At 39.6% G+C, this 12911-nt stretch overlaps 1 protein-coding gene across 2 annotated transcripts in view; it reads left to right on the top strand.

The window, feature by feature from the left end:
• Window positions 1–12911, top strand: part of LOC306872217 (uncharacterized protein) — a 45636-nt gene that overhangs the window by 13163 nt on the left and 19562 nt on the right. The window contains exons 23-37 of one of the 2 annotated variants that reach the window (XM_079420706.1): window positions 479–624; window positions 716–1009; window positions 1084–1305; window positions 1383–1541; window positions 4176–4385; window positions 5305–5400; window positions 5492–5575; window positions 5657–5950; window positions 6025–6246; window positions 6334–6402; window positions 6488–6571; window positions 8521–8667; window positions 8820–9008; window positions 9930–10103; window positions 12074–12292. In XM_079420706.1, coding sequence (XP_079276832.1) covers window positions 479–624; window positions 716–1009; window positions 1084–1305; window positions 1383–1541; window positions 4176–4385; window positions 5305–5400; window positions 5492–5575; window positions 5657–5950; window positions 6025–6246; window positions 6334–6402; window positions 6488–6571; window positions 8521–8667; window positions 8820–9008; window positions 9930–10103; window positions 12074–12292 — 2609 coding nt within the window. The remainder of the gene's footprint in view (window positions 1–478; window positions 625–715; window positions 1010–1083; window positions 1306–1382; window positions 1542–4175; window positions 4386–5304; window positions 5401–5491; window positions 5576–5656; window positions 5951–6024; window positions 6247–6333; window positions 6403–6487; window positions 6572–8520; window positions 8668–8819; window positions 9009–9929; window positions 10104–12073; window positions 12293–12911) is intronic. The other variant, XM_079420707.1, reaches the window with a different exon arrangement.

Genomic DNA, 12911 nt, shown 5'->3' on the forward strand with positions numbered 1-12911 from the left:
AATCCAGGTCTTCTGAAAAGACGCTCGTTTTGTGATGAACGAGCTTAATTTAGGCTTTTATTCACATATAAACTATGATCAACACACATGCATAAAACACATCAGATATGGTAAAAGGCAGCTTAACCATGCGTGAATCACATGAAAAACCAATGAGGTTTATTGACTTGAATTAATATGAATTTCTTGTTGAAAAGCGCATAAATTCTTGTACCATGTTTTATGTGCTTTTAAACAAAGCAATTAAACAAATAGGTTTATCTGACTTTAAATGGATGGACAAAAATGATGGGAGAAAATTAAAAATGTTATTGTTCTGAAGATAAAACATCTTATGGCTTTGGAACGACTCGAGTTAGAGTAAATTACTTTTTATTTTTTGGAGCAACTGTTCCATTAAGATTTAACCAGCAGAGTGTTTCAGTTGTTATAATCTTATGTATTATATTAGATTGTTACGTTTGTTTCCTCTTCACAGATCTGACAGATAATCTTGTGTTGGAGAAAACGGTGTGTGACTTGCGTAAGGAGCTTGATCAGAGTCACGAGAGGGAGCGATGTCTGCGGAGAAAGACAGAGGAGTTGGAGACTCTTCCTGTTAAAGTGGATGAATTACAGAGACAGGTTCGAGGAACTGCATCACATCATCTTTGCTAGCTTCCATCCTTTGTTTTTGTGTCTGCATGGCTAAATCTCATCCATTATGGTTTCTCAGGTGTGCGGTCTGTCAGAAGAGCTGCGTTCTGTTCGAGAGGAGAGAGACGCTTTGATATCCGCTCAATCCAGTGTGACTGAAGATCATCAGAGACTGAAAGATGAGGCGACTAAAGCTCAGGATCAGCTGCTGAAGATGGAGAGCGATCTGGTTGACGCTCAGCTGAAGGAAGCAGAACTGAGCCAACAGCTCTCAGAGACATCAGAACGTCTCCAGAACCTCCAGACGGATCTCCAGCGCGTCTCGCAGGAGAAAAGCACACTTCTCACATCATCAGAGGAGGCCACACAGAAGGTCCCTTCACACGTTACACTACACACTAACCACCAGCTTTAACACCAGTGATTTAACACTGTTTTTACTGTCAGTCAGTGCAGCTGAGCGCAGAACTGGAGTCTGTCCGCGCTGAGAGAGATGTGCTTCTGTCTGAGAAGAAGGAGGGAGTTCAGAGCGACCCGGATGAGATGGAGAACCTGCGCCGCACTATCAGCTCAATAACTGAAGAGCGAGAGCAGCTCCAGGAGATTCTGCAGGGCCTGAGAGACCAAAGAGACCAGCTCAAGACGGACATGGAGGAAAACGTGGAGATGGTGAGCGCTTATTCCTGCACCATGATGATCTCAATCGATAGCAGACCTTTTTAAACCCTTTGATTTATTCACTGCAGATGATTGAGACTCAAGCAGAACTCAGAGATGCTCAGGAGAAGGTGAAGGACCTTCAGGGAAAACTACACAACCTGGAGTCACAGAGAGTTCAGATGGTCGACCAACATGAGGACCAGAAGAGCTGTGAAGATGGACAGCTGGACAAACTAGAAGATCAGGTGGCTGAGCTGTTTGGCATAACATATAGTTCTCCCTAGGGATGCAACCAAATGAAAATTCTTGTTTGAAACCAAACAAAATGGAAAAACTAGGCCGAAAACCGAACATGGTTTTTCACTTTTTTTTTTCTTTTTCTTTTCCCCCATGTGTTTTACCAATTGCTAATTTCACCATTGCATAAATACCCAGATTTAGCTTTTTACTGTTTTGCTTTTGCTTTTCAAAGAAAAAAAATATTATAAAACAATTGAATAATACAGGTCCTTTTCAAAAAATTAGCATATCGTGATAAAGTTCATTATTTTCTGTAATGTACTGATAAACATTAGACTTTCATATATTTTAGATTCATTACAACACAACTGAAGTATTTCAAGCCTTTTATTGTTTTAATATTGATGATTTTGGCATACAGCTCATGAAAACCCAAAATTCCTATCTCAAAAAATTAGCATATCATGAAAAGGTTCTCTAAACGAGCTATTAACCTAATCATCTGAATCAACTAATTAACTCTAAACACCTGCAAAAGATTCCTGAGGCTTTTAAAAACTCCCAGCCTGGTTCATTACTCAAAACCGCAATCATGGGTAAGACTGCCGACCTGACTGCTGTCCAGAAGGCCATCATTGACACCCTCAAGCAAGAGGGTAAGACACAGAAAGACATTTCTGAACGAATAGGCTGTTCCCAGAGTGCTGTATCAAGGCACCTCAGTGGGAAGTCTGTGGGAAGGAAAAAGTGTGGCAGAAAACACAGCACAACGAGAAGAGGTGACCGGACCCTGAGGAAGATTGTGGAGAAGGACCGATTCCAGTCCTTGGGGGACCTGCGGAAGCAGTGGACTGAGTCTGGAGTAGAAACATCCAGAGCCACCGTGTACAGGCGTGTGCAGGAAATGGGCTACAGGTGCCGCATTCCCCAGGTCAAGCCACTTTTGAACCAGAAACAGCGGCAGAAGCGCCTGACCTGGGCTACAGAGAAGCAGCACTGGAAATTTTGCATGTCATTCGGAAATCAAGGTGCCAGAGTCTGGAGGAAGACTGGGGAGAGGGAAATGCCAAAATGCCTGAAGTCCAGTGTCAAGTACCCACAGTCAGTGATGGTCTGGGGTGCCATGTCAGCTGCTGGTGTTGGTCCACTGTGTTTTATCAAGGGCAGGGTCAATGCAGCTAGCTATCAGGAGATTTTGGAGCACTTCATGCTTCCATCTGCTGAAAAGCTTTATGGAGATGAAGATTTCATTTTTCAGCACGACCTGGCACCTGCTCACAGTGCCAAAACCACTGGTAAATGGTTTACTGACCATGGTATTACTGTGCTCAATTGGCCTGCCAACTCTCCTGACCTGAACCCCATAGAGAATCTGTGGGATATTGTGAAGAGAAAGTTGAGAGACGCAAGACCCAACACTCTGGATGAGCTTAAGGCCGCTATCGAAGCATCCTGGGCCTCCATAACACCTCAGCAGTGCCACAGGCTGATTGCCTCCATGCCACGCCGCATTGAAGCAGTCATTTCTGCAAAAGGATTCCCGACCAAGTATTGAGTGCATAACTGAACATAATTATTTGAAGGTTGACTTTTTTTGTATTAAAAACACTTTTCTTTTATTGGTCGGATGAAATATGCTAATTTTTTGAGATAGGAATTTTGGGTTTTCATGAGCTGTATGCCAAAATCATCAATATTAAAACAATAAAAGGCTTGAAATACTTCAGTTGTGTTGTAATGAATCTAAAATATATGAAAGTCTAATGTTTATCAGTACATTACAGAAAATAATGAACTTTATCACGATATGCTAATTTTTTGAAAAGGACCTGTATTTACTTAACACTGAACATATTTAACTTTCTAGAAGACATTATACCAACAAAGCTCAATGTAACTTAAAGTGAATAAGTTAGTAAAATATATTTGTAATTTGAGACCCCCTTCTTGAATCAGGCATGTATTTGTTACTGTACATATAAATGCAGCCTTGCTGAGCAGAAGAGAAATCTGTTCAAACATTAGAAAATATTTCAGATCCCACAGATACAAATCTATTACAGATTTGAACACCGTAATGAATGTATTAGTATAGCTGTTGTAATTATCATTATTGTTTTTATTTTATTTTACAGAACAACAGTAAAATTACAATACTAACATTTATGAATGTTGATGGAGCTTTTATTTTGGTGGAGACCCCGGGAAGACCTCAGTGCAGCTCTTTGACGACACCAGCAGATTTATAAATGATTCTCATTAAGAATTTGGGAAGATGTTTGTCGTGCGTATCACATTCACATCCACGCCTTGTAAAAATTCATAATGTTACTGAGCAGCTGATGAGTAACACTGTTTCAACGCAGATTTTCCTCACGCTTTGGACTTTGAACCCTGGCTAACAAGCTGGTTATTTACTAATTAAGGCCATTTCGTTATTTCAATCATCATAAGTAACCAGTCTGTTTTTTGCTATTTTCGGCCGAATATTTCAGTTGCCGAACATTTGGTGCATCCCTAGTTCTACCATATAAATGTTTTTTTTTTTTTTTTTTTTTAATTCTGAATGGTAGATGTATCCACTCACACCAGCTCTATTCTTTAAATGCTCAGTATTAAAGTGTCGTGTTTATTTGCAGATAAAGCAGCTGTCAGAAGAGCTCAGTGCTGTTGTTGGTGAGAAGGAGCGTCTGCAGTCGGAGAGATCAGACCATCATGATGTGATGGAGAAGATGAAAGCAGATGTCACATCTTTAACAGAAGAGAGAGATCAGCTTCAGGAGAGACTACAGCAGCTGGAGAGGGACAATATTCAGATGAAAACAAATCTGGAAGAGAAAAGTGAGACGGTGAGAAGAATAATCATTACTCTAAACTACAACACAAGACTGAGAACTTCATTCAAACAATCTCCAGGTCACTTTCTGCACAAAACCTCAAGAATAATTTATTTTTCCATGGTTTAATCATGTATCCATACATTTTTCTTTAGAGTTGTGATTCGCATTAGATACTCATGACTCGCTGTCACTTCTTTTTCCCCCTTTTTTTCTTCTTCTTTTGAGTAATACTGTCATTTCTTACTGACAGTATTTTTCTCATTTCAATCTGTGTAAATTGACAAAAATACTTTAGATAAAATAGTTTAATGCAATATTTTTGCTTTGTAGTAACAAGAATGAGTGAAGATTTGTGATAGTTATTTGTTGTGGATTTGTGCTTAATATGCACTTGTATTTTGCAGTTACGATGCTGGTATGGAAAATTCAGAAATGACCATTTGTGACCCTGGACCACAAAACCAGTCATAAGGGTTCATAAGAAATTGAGATTTATACATCATCTGAAAATAAATCATCTTTCCATTGATGTATGGTTTGTTATGATAGGACAATATTTGGCTGAGATACAACTATTAGAAAATCTGGAATCTGAGGGAGCAAAAAAATCTAAATATTGAGAAAATCTCCTTTAAAGTTGTTCAAATGAAGTTCTTAGCAATGCATATTACTAATCAAAAATTAAGTTTTGATATATTTACAGTAGGAAATTTACTAAATATCTTCATGGAACATGATCTTAATATCCTAATGATTTTTGGCATAAAAGAAAAATGGATAATTTTGAGCCATACAATACATTTTTGGGTATTGCTACAAATATACCCCAGCGACTTAAGACTGGTTTTGTGGTCCAGGGTCATATTTGGTTTATTGTTCAAGTAAATCCATTGAGTTCTGTAATGCAGGTGAATTGGTTTTGTTTCAGATTCTGCAGATTCAGTCTGAGTTACAAGAAAAGCAACAGCGTTTGAACCAAGAACAAGAAGATTCCAGCGAGGAGGACAACTCTCCGCTTCAGCAGGTCTGTAACTATGGCTTTATTCTTCTTTTCTACATAAATGTGAGTGTTTGTGCAGTTTAATCTCTCTCTGATGGTGTACTATATTCTGCAGATCCAGACACTAAAGGAAGAGCTTGAGACTTTATTAGAGCAGAGAAACCAGCTGACCTTGAACCTTCAAGAGACATCTCAACAGGTGGGACATCAGCTAGAGGTTTAAAACTAGCTGCATGTGATGTCGCTCATAAGCCCTATGAATATATTTGCTGTTTCTCAGGTGTGCGGTCTGTCAGAAGAGCTGCGTTCTGTTCGAGAGGAGAGAGACGCTTTGATATCCGCTCAATCCAGTGTGACTGAAGATCATCAGAGACTGAAAGATGAGGCGACTAAAGCTCAGGATCAGCTGCTGAAGATGGAGAGCGATCTGGTTGACGCTCAGCTGAAGGAAGCAGAACTGAGCCAACAGCTCTCAGAGACATCAGAACGTCTCCAGAACCTCCAGACGGATCTCCAGCGCGTCTCGCAGGAGAAAAGCACACTTCTCACATCATCAGAGGAGGCCACACAGAAGGTCCCTTCACACGTTACACTACACACTAACCACCAGCTTTAACACCAGTGATTTAACACGGTTTTTACTGTCAGTCAGTGCAGCTGAGCGCAGAACTGGAGTCTGTCCGCGCTGAGAGAGATGTGCTTCTGTCTGAGAAGATGGAGGGAGTTCAGAGCGACCCGGATGAGATGGAGAACCTGCGCCGCACTATCAGCTCAATAACTGAAGAGCGAGAGCAGCTCCAGGAGATTCTGCAGGGCCTGAGAGACCAGAGAGACCAGCTCAAGACGGACCTTGAAGACACTAATGGGATGGTAAATGCTGAATTCAGCTGTAGAGTTTTATATTAGTATATAAATGATAAAGTGAGCTGAGTGTCTTCATAGGAAGTGTTTTCTCAGCTTATACAGGCTCAACAGGAACGCAGCGGCCCACAGACACACACACAGCATGATGAACTCCTCCAGCAGGTAATCAGAGACCTTCACACGCTCTTGATTTGGAGCACATGTGATATTGATGATCATGGTTTTTATAAAGTGCATTCTCTCACAGATGCAGCAGCTTAAAGAGGAGCTGGACGCTGTGAATCAGGAGAAGAACCAGTTAAAATCTGATCTACAGGAGAATGTTGAAATGGTGAGATGGAAATGTTTTGACAGGAATGACATGACAGGTTTTCCTCCACATGAGCACATGCTGTTTTTGGTGTTTTATGATTTCATTTATTTCATTCAATTTCAAGTTTGGCATCGGTAAGATATTTTAATGTTTGAAAAGTCTCTTCTGCTCACCAAGACTGTAATATTTCACATTTTTTACTTTTTTGATCAAATAAATGCAATCTAAAATGTGTTTTCTATGTGAATATGTGTTAAAGTGTAATGTATTTCTGTGATCTGCAGCTGTATTTTCAGCAGCATTACTGCAGTCTTCAGTGTCACATGATCTTCAGAAATCATAATAATATACTGATTTACTGATCAACAAACATTTCTGATTATTATCAATGTTGAACACAGCTGTGCTGCACAATATTTTCGTGGAAACTAGGGCAACAACTAATCGATTATTATCGATAATGAAAATCATCGACAGCGGTTCTCATTGATTAGTCGGGTCTGCCCACAGTGCATGTACAACTTCAGCCAGTCGCTTCAAATTACAGCACTGAATAACTCCTTTCTATGGACAAAATGCATCTAAAAAATATTGCAGTAGTGCAGGAAACGAGATGCTGCGGGAGAAGTACATGACCCAAGCTGCCCAAAACATGAGAATGATTTATTTTAAGCTAATGCATTAGTGTCTGTAAGTGTCACACATTCACGCGAGCATTTCCATTTGTGCATAAAGGTCCGTCCTGACAGTCTGCGTTAAGTTTAAATCTTTACTGAATGAGCGCCAGCAAGGTGGACAAACGGAACACAGAGCGTGACAAAAAATATTAGTTTTGCTGAAATATCCGTGGTTGAACGTTAAATTTAGGTTTAAAAGACATGTAGTGAGAGTATTTCATGAGTAAGAACTGTAAAGGGATAACCGCTTGTCTGAATATAAAGGTCAGGCACTTCATAGTCACCTTTTATAGGATAAAGAACTGACCGCGTGATCAAAGTGACCGCGTGCTCCTGCAGAACATTCTCACCTGTTGGTTAACACTACAGATCATAAAAACGAATGAAAACAAACTTATTTAAATTTTTTAATGTAGAGACTATGCTCACTATATACAGTGCTTAACACATGTATTAAAACAGGTTTATGTAAGGTTTTTAACAAATAATGTAAGGTTTGTGCCACTGCTGCTCCAAACTAACAGTATTGGTGATTACCTGTATTGGTTAGTCCTCCAATATGCATAAGCTCTTTAGTGACAGTAGTAGGCTATTTCTAATACTATAACATAATTATTGCTGTTATCTATGAAAGAAAGGCAGAAAAAAGTCAAGCGCTTTAGTGATTTTTCTTCAGATACTCAATTACAGTCAAAAGGTGCCACCAAGAATGCCAGCTGTTATCAAAGGCATAGGAGGATCATGTACTATCTGGTTGTTTCAGTTTGTAATTTGCCCAATAAATGACAATAACATTTAAAAAAAAAAATTTTTTTGTCAATAAAAGAACGAAAAAGAAAGGGCTTTAAATTTAAAATAATCGCTAGTTGCAGCCCTAGTGGAAACCGTGGCACGCTTTATTTTTCAGGATTCACAGACGAATAGAAAGTTTAAAAGAACTGCATTTATTTTAAATGGAAACCTTCTGTAACATTATAAATGTCTGTACCGTCACTTTTTATCAATGTAATGCGGCCTTAATGAATAAGTGTTAATTTCTTTAAAAAAACACTTGCTGATCTAAAACTTTTGAACTGTAGTGTGAATAAGCATTAAAAAAAAACCTTGTTTATAAGGTGAACGATGTACACTTGACACTATTGGCATGTTTCTGATGTAATGAGGGTCATGAAATCTCAGGGTGGTGCGACCTATTTTTTTATTTATTTTATTTTTTTTGCATTTGTGACTTCTGAATAGCCTTTTATTAAATGTCTTATTTAAAAAATAATAATCCTTTTCCAAATGCAGATGATTGAAAATCAAGAGGAGTTGAGAGGAGCTCTTGAGAAGGTGAAACATCTCCAGAATGCTGTACAAGAACTGGATTCTCAGCGAACACTCATGCAGTCTAAACTCCAGGACTCTGAAAACACATCACAGCAGCAGGAGCTTCAGGTAGATCACGATCATGGGCTGTCCATGAACTAGCATAATTCTGTCAACAAGTAGTTGGATAATCATGGTTTCATTCATTGAATGTGAGTCATTCGCAGAAAATGGTCACTTGAGAGGAAATAGAAACTGTTTATGCTGTTTGACCTCCACAGATGAAGCAGCTGAGAGAGGAGTTGGAGAGTGTGTGCTGTGAGCGAGAGCATCTGCTGTCTGACACCGAGATGATGGAGCAGATGAAGACCAGCATCAGCTCTCTGACGGAGGAGCGAGACCAGCTCCGGCAGAGACTCAGAGACGAGGTGGAGCAGCTGAGGACGGAGCAGCAGGAGAGAGACCAGACGGTAAAAACCACAACTAGGGAAAATTAATTGATTTGATTTAAGAGTGTTCTGGGCTACGCTCAGCCTGTATCACATCCTACCACAGAAAAGCAAGTAAGCCGTTTTCTGTCATTGTGCGAGACTTCCAGTTCATTAACCGCTGTAACGAGAAGAATAAAAAGTGCAGTAAAAGGTTTGGACTACAAACCAGTGTGTTCATAATTAGGATAATACATTAAAATAACAGGGTAAGACAGACCAGTCTGAAATATCAAGCCGCAAGTTTTGTACAGCTAAAAATAGCTGGAAGCGGCTGACACCGGAAGCCAGACACATTCAATTTACAAATGCATAGAATAAAGAACCGACCTCTTCAGAAAAGCTTTCATTTCGTCTTGCCTGATAAAGTAGTGTTTGTGAACGCAGCGCTTGTTTGATTACAGCCTTTACAGGAAAATCACTGTTTCTGTGCTCCAAAAGGGCCACCTGTTGGCAAAGAACGAATTAGCATTTTCAGTCAGCGCATCTGCTGTTAAATATGTGACCCTGCAGCACAAAACCAGTCATGAGGGTCAATTTTTTAAATATTTAGATTTCTACATCATCTGAAAGCTGAATAAATAATCATTCCATTGATGTATGGTTTGTTATGATCGGACAATATTAGTCTGAGATACAACTATTAGAAAATCTGGAATCTGAGGGAGCAAAAAAATCTAAATATTGAGAAAATCTCCTTTAAAGTTGTTCAAATGAAGTTCTTAGCAATGCATATTACTAATCAAAAATGAAGTTAAGATATATTTACAGTAGGACATTTACAAAAATATCTTCACTGAACATGATCTTTACTTAATATCCTAATGATTTTTGGCATAAAAGATCCATCTGAACGTGTTATCCTCTCTGACCGTGTTTTAATAAAGTATTCCCTTCATTCAGATGGTCCAGTTGAGGTCAGAGCTAGAGTCCGTTTGTGCCGAGAGAGACCGCGTGTCGTCTGAAAGAACCGGAGACGTACAGGAGAAGAGCATCATGACTGAGGAGCGAGATCAGCTCCTGGAGGCTCTACAGCGGCTCACAGACGAGACCGAGCAGCTCAAGAGAGACGAGACGGTGAGACGCTTTCAGTGTAGTTCATCTCTACGCCGCTCTCCGTTCACATGGAAATGACAATCCTCTATCGTGGTATGGCGATAGCAAAACTGTCTGGATATTATCGTGGTCGCATGACGATATGAAACGATAGGTCTTCCGGGCAAAAAGTGTAGTTTTTTTAAATAAATTGAAACTACTTCTAACATAAAAGGTCTTTTTAAAGTTGTGTTTTAGGTCATTATGCTTTGGCACAGTATCTGTCAAACGAACTCAAACTGAAAGCACAATATAATCTCTTCATCAAGTCTGTTTTCACTGAGCCTTTTAAAGGTCCCATGGCATGAAATTTTCACTTTATGAGGTTTTGTAACATTAATATGAGTTCCCCTAGCCTGACTATGGTCCCCCAGTTACCTCCCCTTTCTCTGCTTTGCCCGCCCATGAGAAAATGAGCTCCGCCCGTGCGAGGAGAGCGAGAGACATCATGGCTTGCAAACAAGCGCAGCACTGTTTTGCGTTTGAGTAATAAACTGCGCATATTAACAGACAAATTCTGTTCATATTTAAAGTCCAAACAGTCAGTAAGCGACAAGTGCTTGTAAACGCTGTTTTGTAAATGAGTTATTGATGAGTCTGCTGCTTTAAGGCAAACTGAAAGCGCTGCTTCTCTGCCGCTCAGAACAGACGCCGAGAGAGACGACACTGCGCCGGGAGAGAGAGTCGTTAGGTTTGTTAGTATATACCCGTCATGGGAAAAAAGAAAAAAGGGTCTGAAAGTTACTAAATATTGTTCTAAAGTCGCGCTCGTGTGTGTGAGATGTGGGAGCTGATGGCAGCGGGCGGTGGATATTGCTGCGGTCCGCTCAGGTAAAGTCTATGTGTGGGAAACACTGACCGTATCCAGACACAATATTTTAAACTAACCATTCGGAGACGTTCTGCTGTAGCCGCTGAGTTGCAACTTCATCCGATGCTTCTCCATCCGGATCAGATTCTGGGTCAAACTGAAAAGCTTGAAGGACTGTGTCTACGAGCCATTGCCATACATCCACTGTCAACATTAGCGCATGGTACCATGACCGCAAGCTGCAGGACACACCCACCCCCCACCTTGCCCCGCCTCTCTCCTCCTCATTAGCATTTAAAGCTACAGACACAGAGATGGCTCGTTCTAAGGAAAGCTCATTTTGGGACTGGCTCGTAGTGGCTGCACTTGTTTCAGACGATCAGCTGGTGATCCGGTGTTTCCTGCGTCTCAGAACGGCTCGGTTCACACTGAATGAATGCAGTCAACTCCTTTTATTACACGTTCTGTGAGTTTAGCACACGTTTGGGAACAACAGCCACCAGTTCTGCTTTATTTCAGCGGCAGATGATTACAGCGTTAGGGAGTTTTCCTTCAAAATAAAAATATACTGCTGTTTCCGTCAAAATAAAAGCTTAAAGTGCAGCATGAATTACTGACAGCTAGCGGTTTAAATGCAGTCCAAATTAAAAATATCTCTTTCAAGTGTTGAAATTAGGAAAGAATTATTGTAATTTCCCTACTGTAGTGTAAAGCAAAAATATATAAATGTTCATTTTTATTTTACAGTGCAGTTGTTTTATAATATTTTGTAGTTGTCTAATTAGTTTGTGTTCCTAAAACACCAGTGTGAATAATGTAGACTGAGACAGTATATCACAAATAAAATGAGGGTCGAGTCCCCTTTAAAGTTCAGGAACAAGTCAATTCACTGACTTTTTTCTGACTTAAGTTTTCTTAGTTAAGCACATGGGTTGCAGCTCTTAATTTTGAACTCTTAAAGTGCATTAGATAGAATAACTTTAAAATGTATAAAATTCATAATTTCTTTTCCAATTCTTCATTTTTATTTTTTTGTTTTTATATTGCAATGAATATCGTATCGTGGACTTCATATCGTGCTATTATCGTATTGTGAGATTTTGAGATGGTTACATCCCTACTATCCTCCCATGATTCCCAGCTGGTCCAGGTGCGAGAGCAGCTCCAGGCGGCCTGTGCCGAGAGAGAGCGTCTGCTGTCTGAGAAGAGCAAGAGCAATCTGGAGAACACTCTTCTCGAGGAGGTGCAGAGCAGCCTGGCCTCTGTCACTGAGGAGAGAGAGCAGCTCCTGGAGATCCTGAAGGCCAACAGAGAGGAGAAGAACCAGCTGAGGAGAGACCTGGAGGAGAAGGAAGAGGCTGTGAGTGATTGGAGTCCTCCTTCAATTAGGGGCAATTTTGACTTAAAGGGACATTTCACCCCAAAATAACAATTCTGTCATTATTTATTCACCCTTTTGTTGTTCCAAATTTGTATGACTTTTATTTGCGGAACACACAAGAAGAGAAACACAAAGCTGTTTTGGTTCCCTTTGACTTTCAAAAAATACAATGGACATACATTTAAACATGTCACATCATAATGATCTTAATGAACCTTCAAGGGGATTTTATCACTCAGATCTGTAACTTATTTTGCATAATAGCCAAAAATGTTTATTTTGGGTACTTTTCTATTATTATTATTGGAAATTATTATTATTATTATTATTTATTTTATTTTTTTCTTAAATCCAGAAAAGTTCCCCTGGTTCATGATTTGCCCTTATGGCAGAGGTCGTTTAATTTCATTTATTTATTTATATAGAACAAATAAACACAACAACCACTGCTTTACAGAGTATAAACTAAAGAAGCAATAAGACATAATTAAATAAAATTAATAAAATAAAACCCAATTAAGAATTGCTGAATGCTCGGGCCAGAAGATAATTCTTTAACTTCAATTTAAACTCTTGTTCGGAGGACAGGGATCTCAGA

The sequence above is a fragment of the Barbus barbus genome, assembly GCF_936440315.1.
Source record: "Barbus barbus genome assembly, chromosome: 7".
NCBI classification, from domain to species: domain Eukaryota; kingdom Metazoa; phylum Chordata; class Actinopteri; order Cypriniformes; family Cyprinidae; genus Barbus; species Barbus barbus.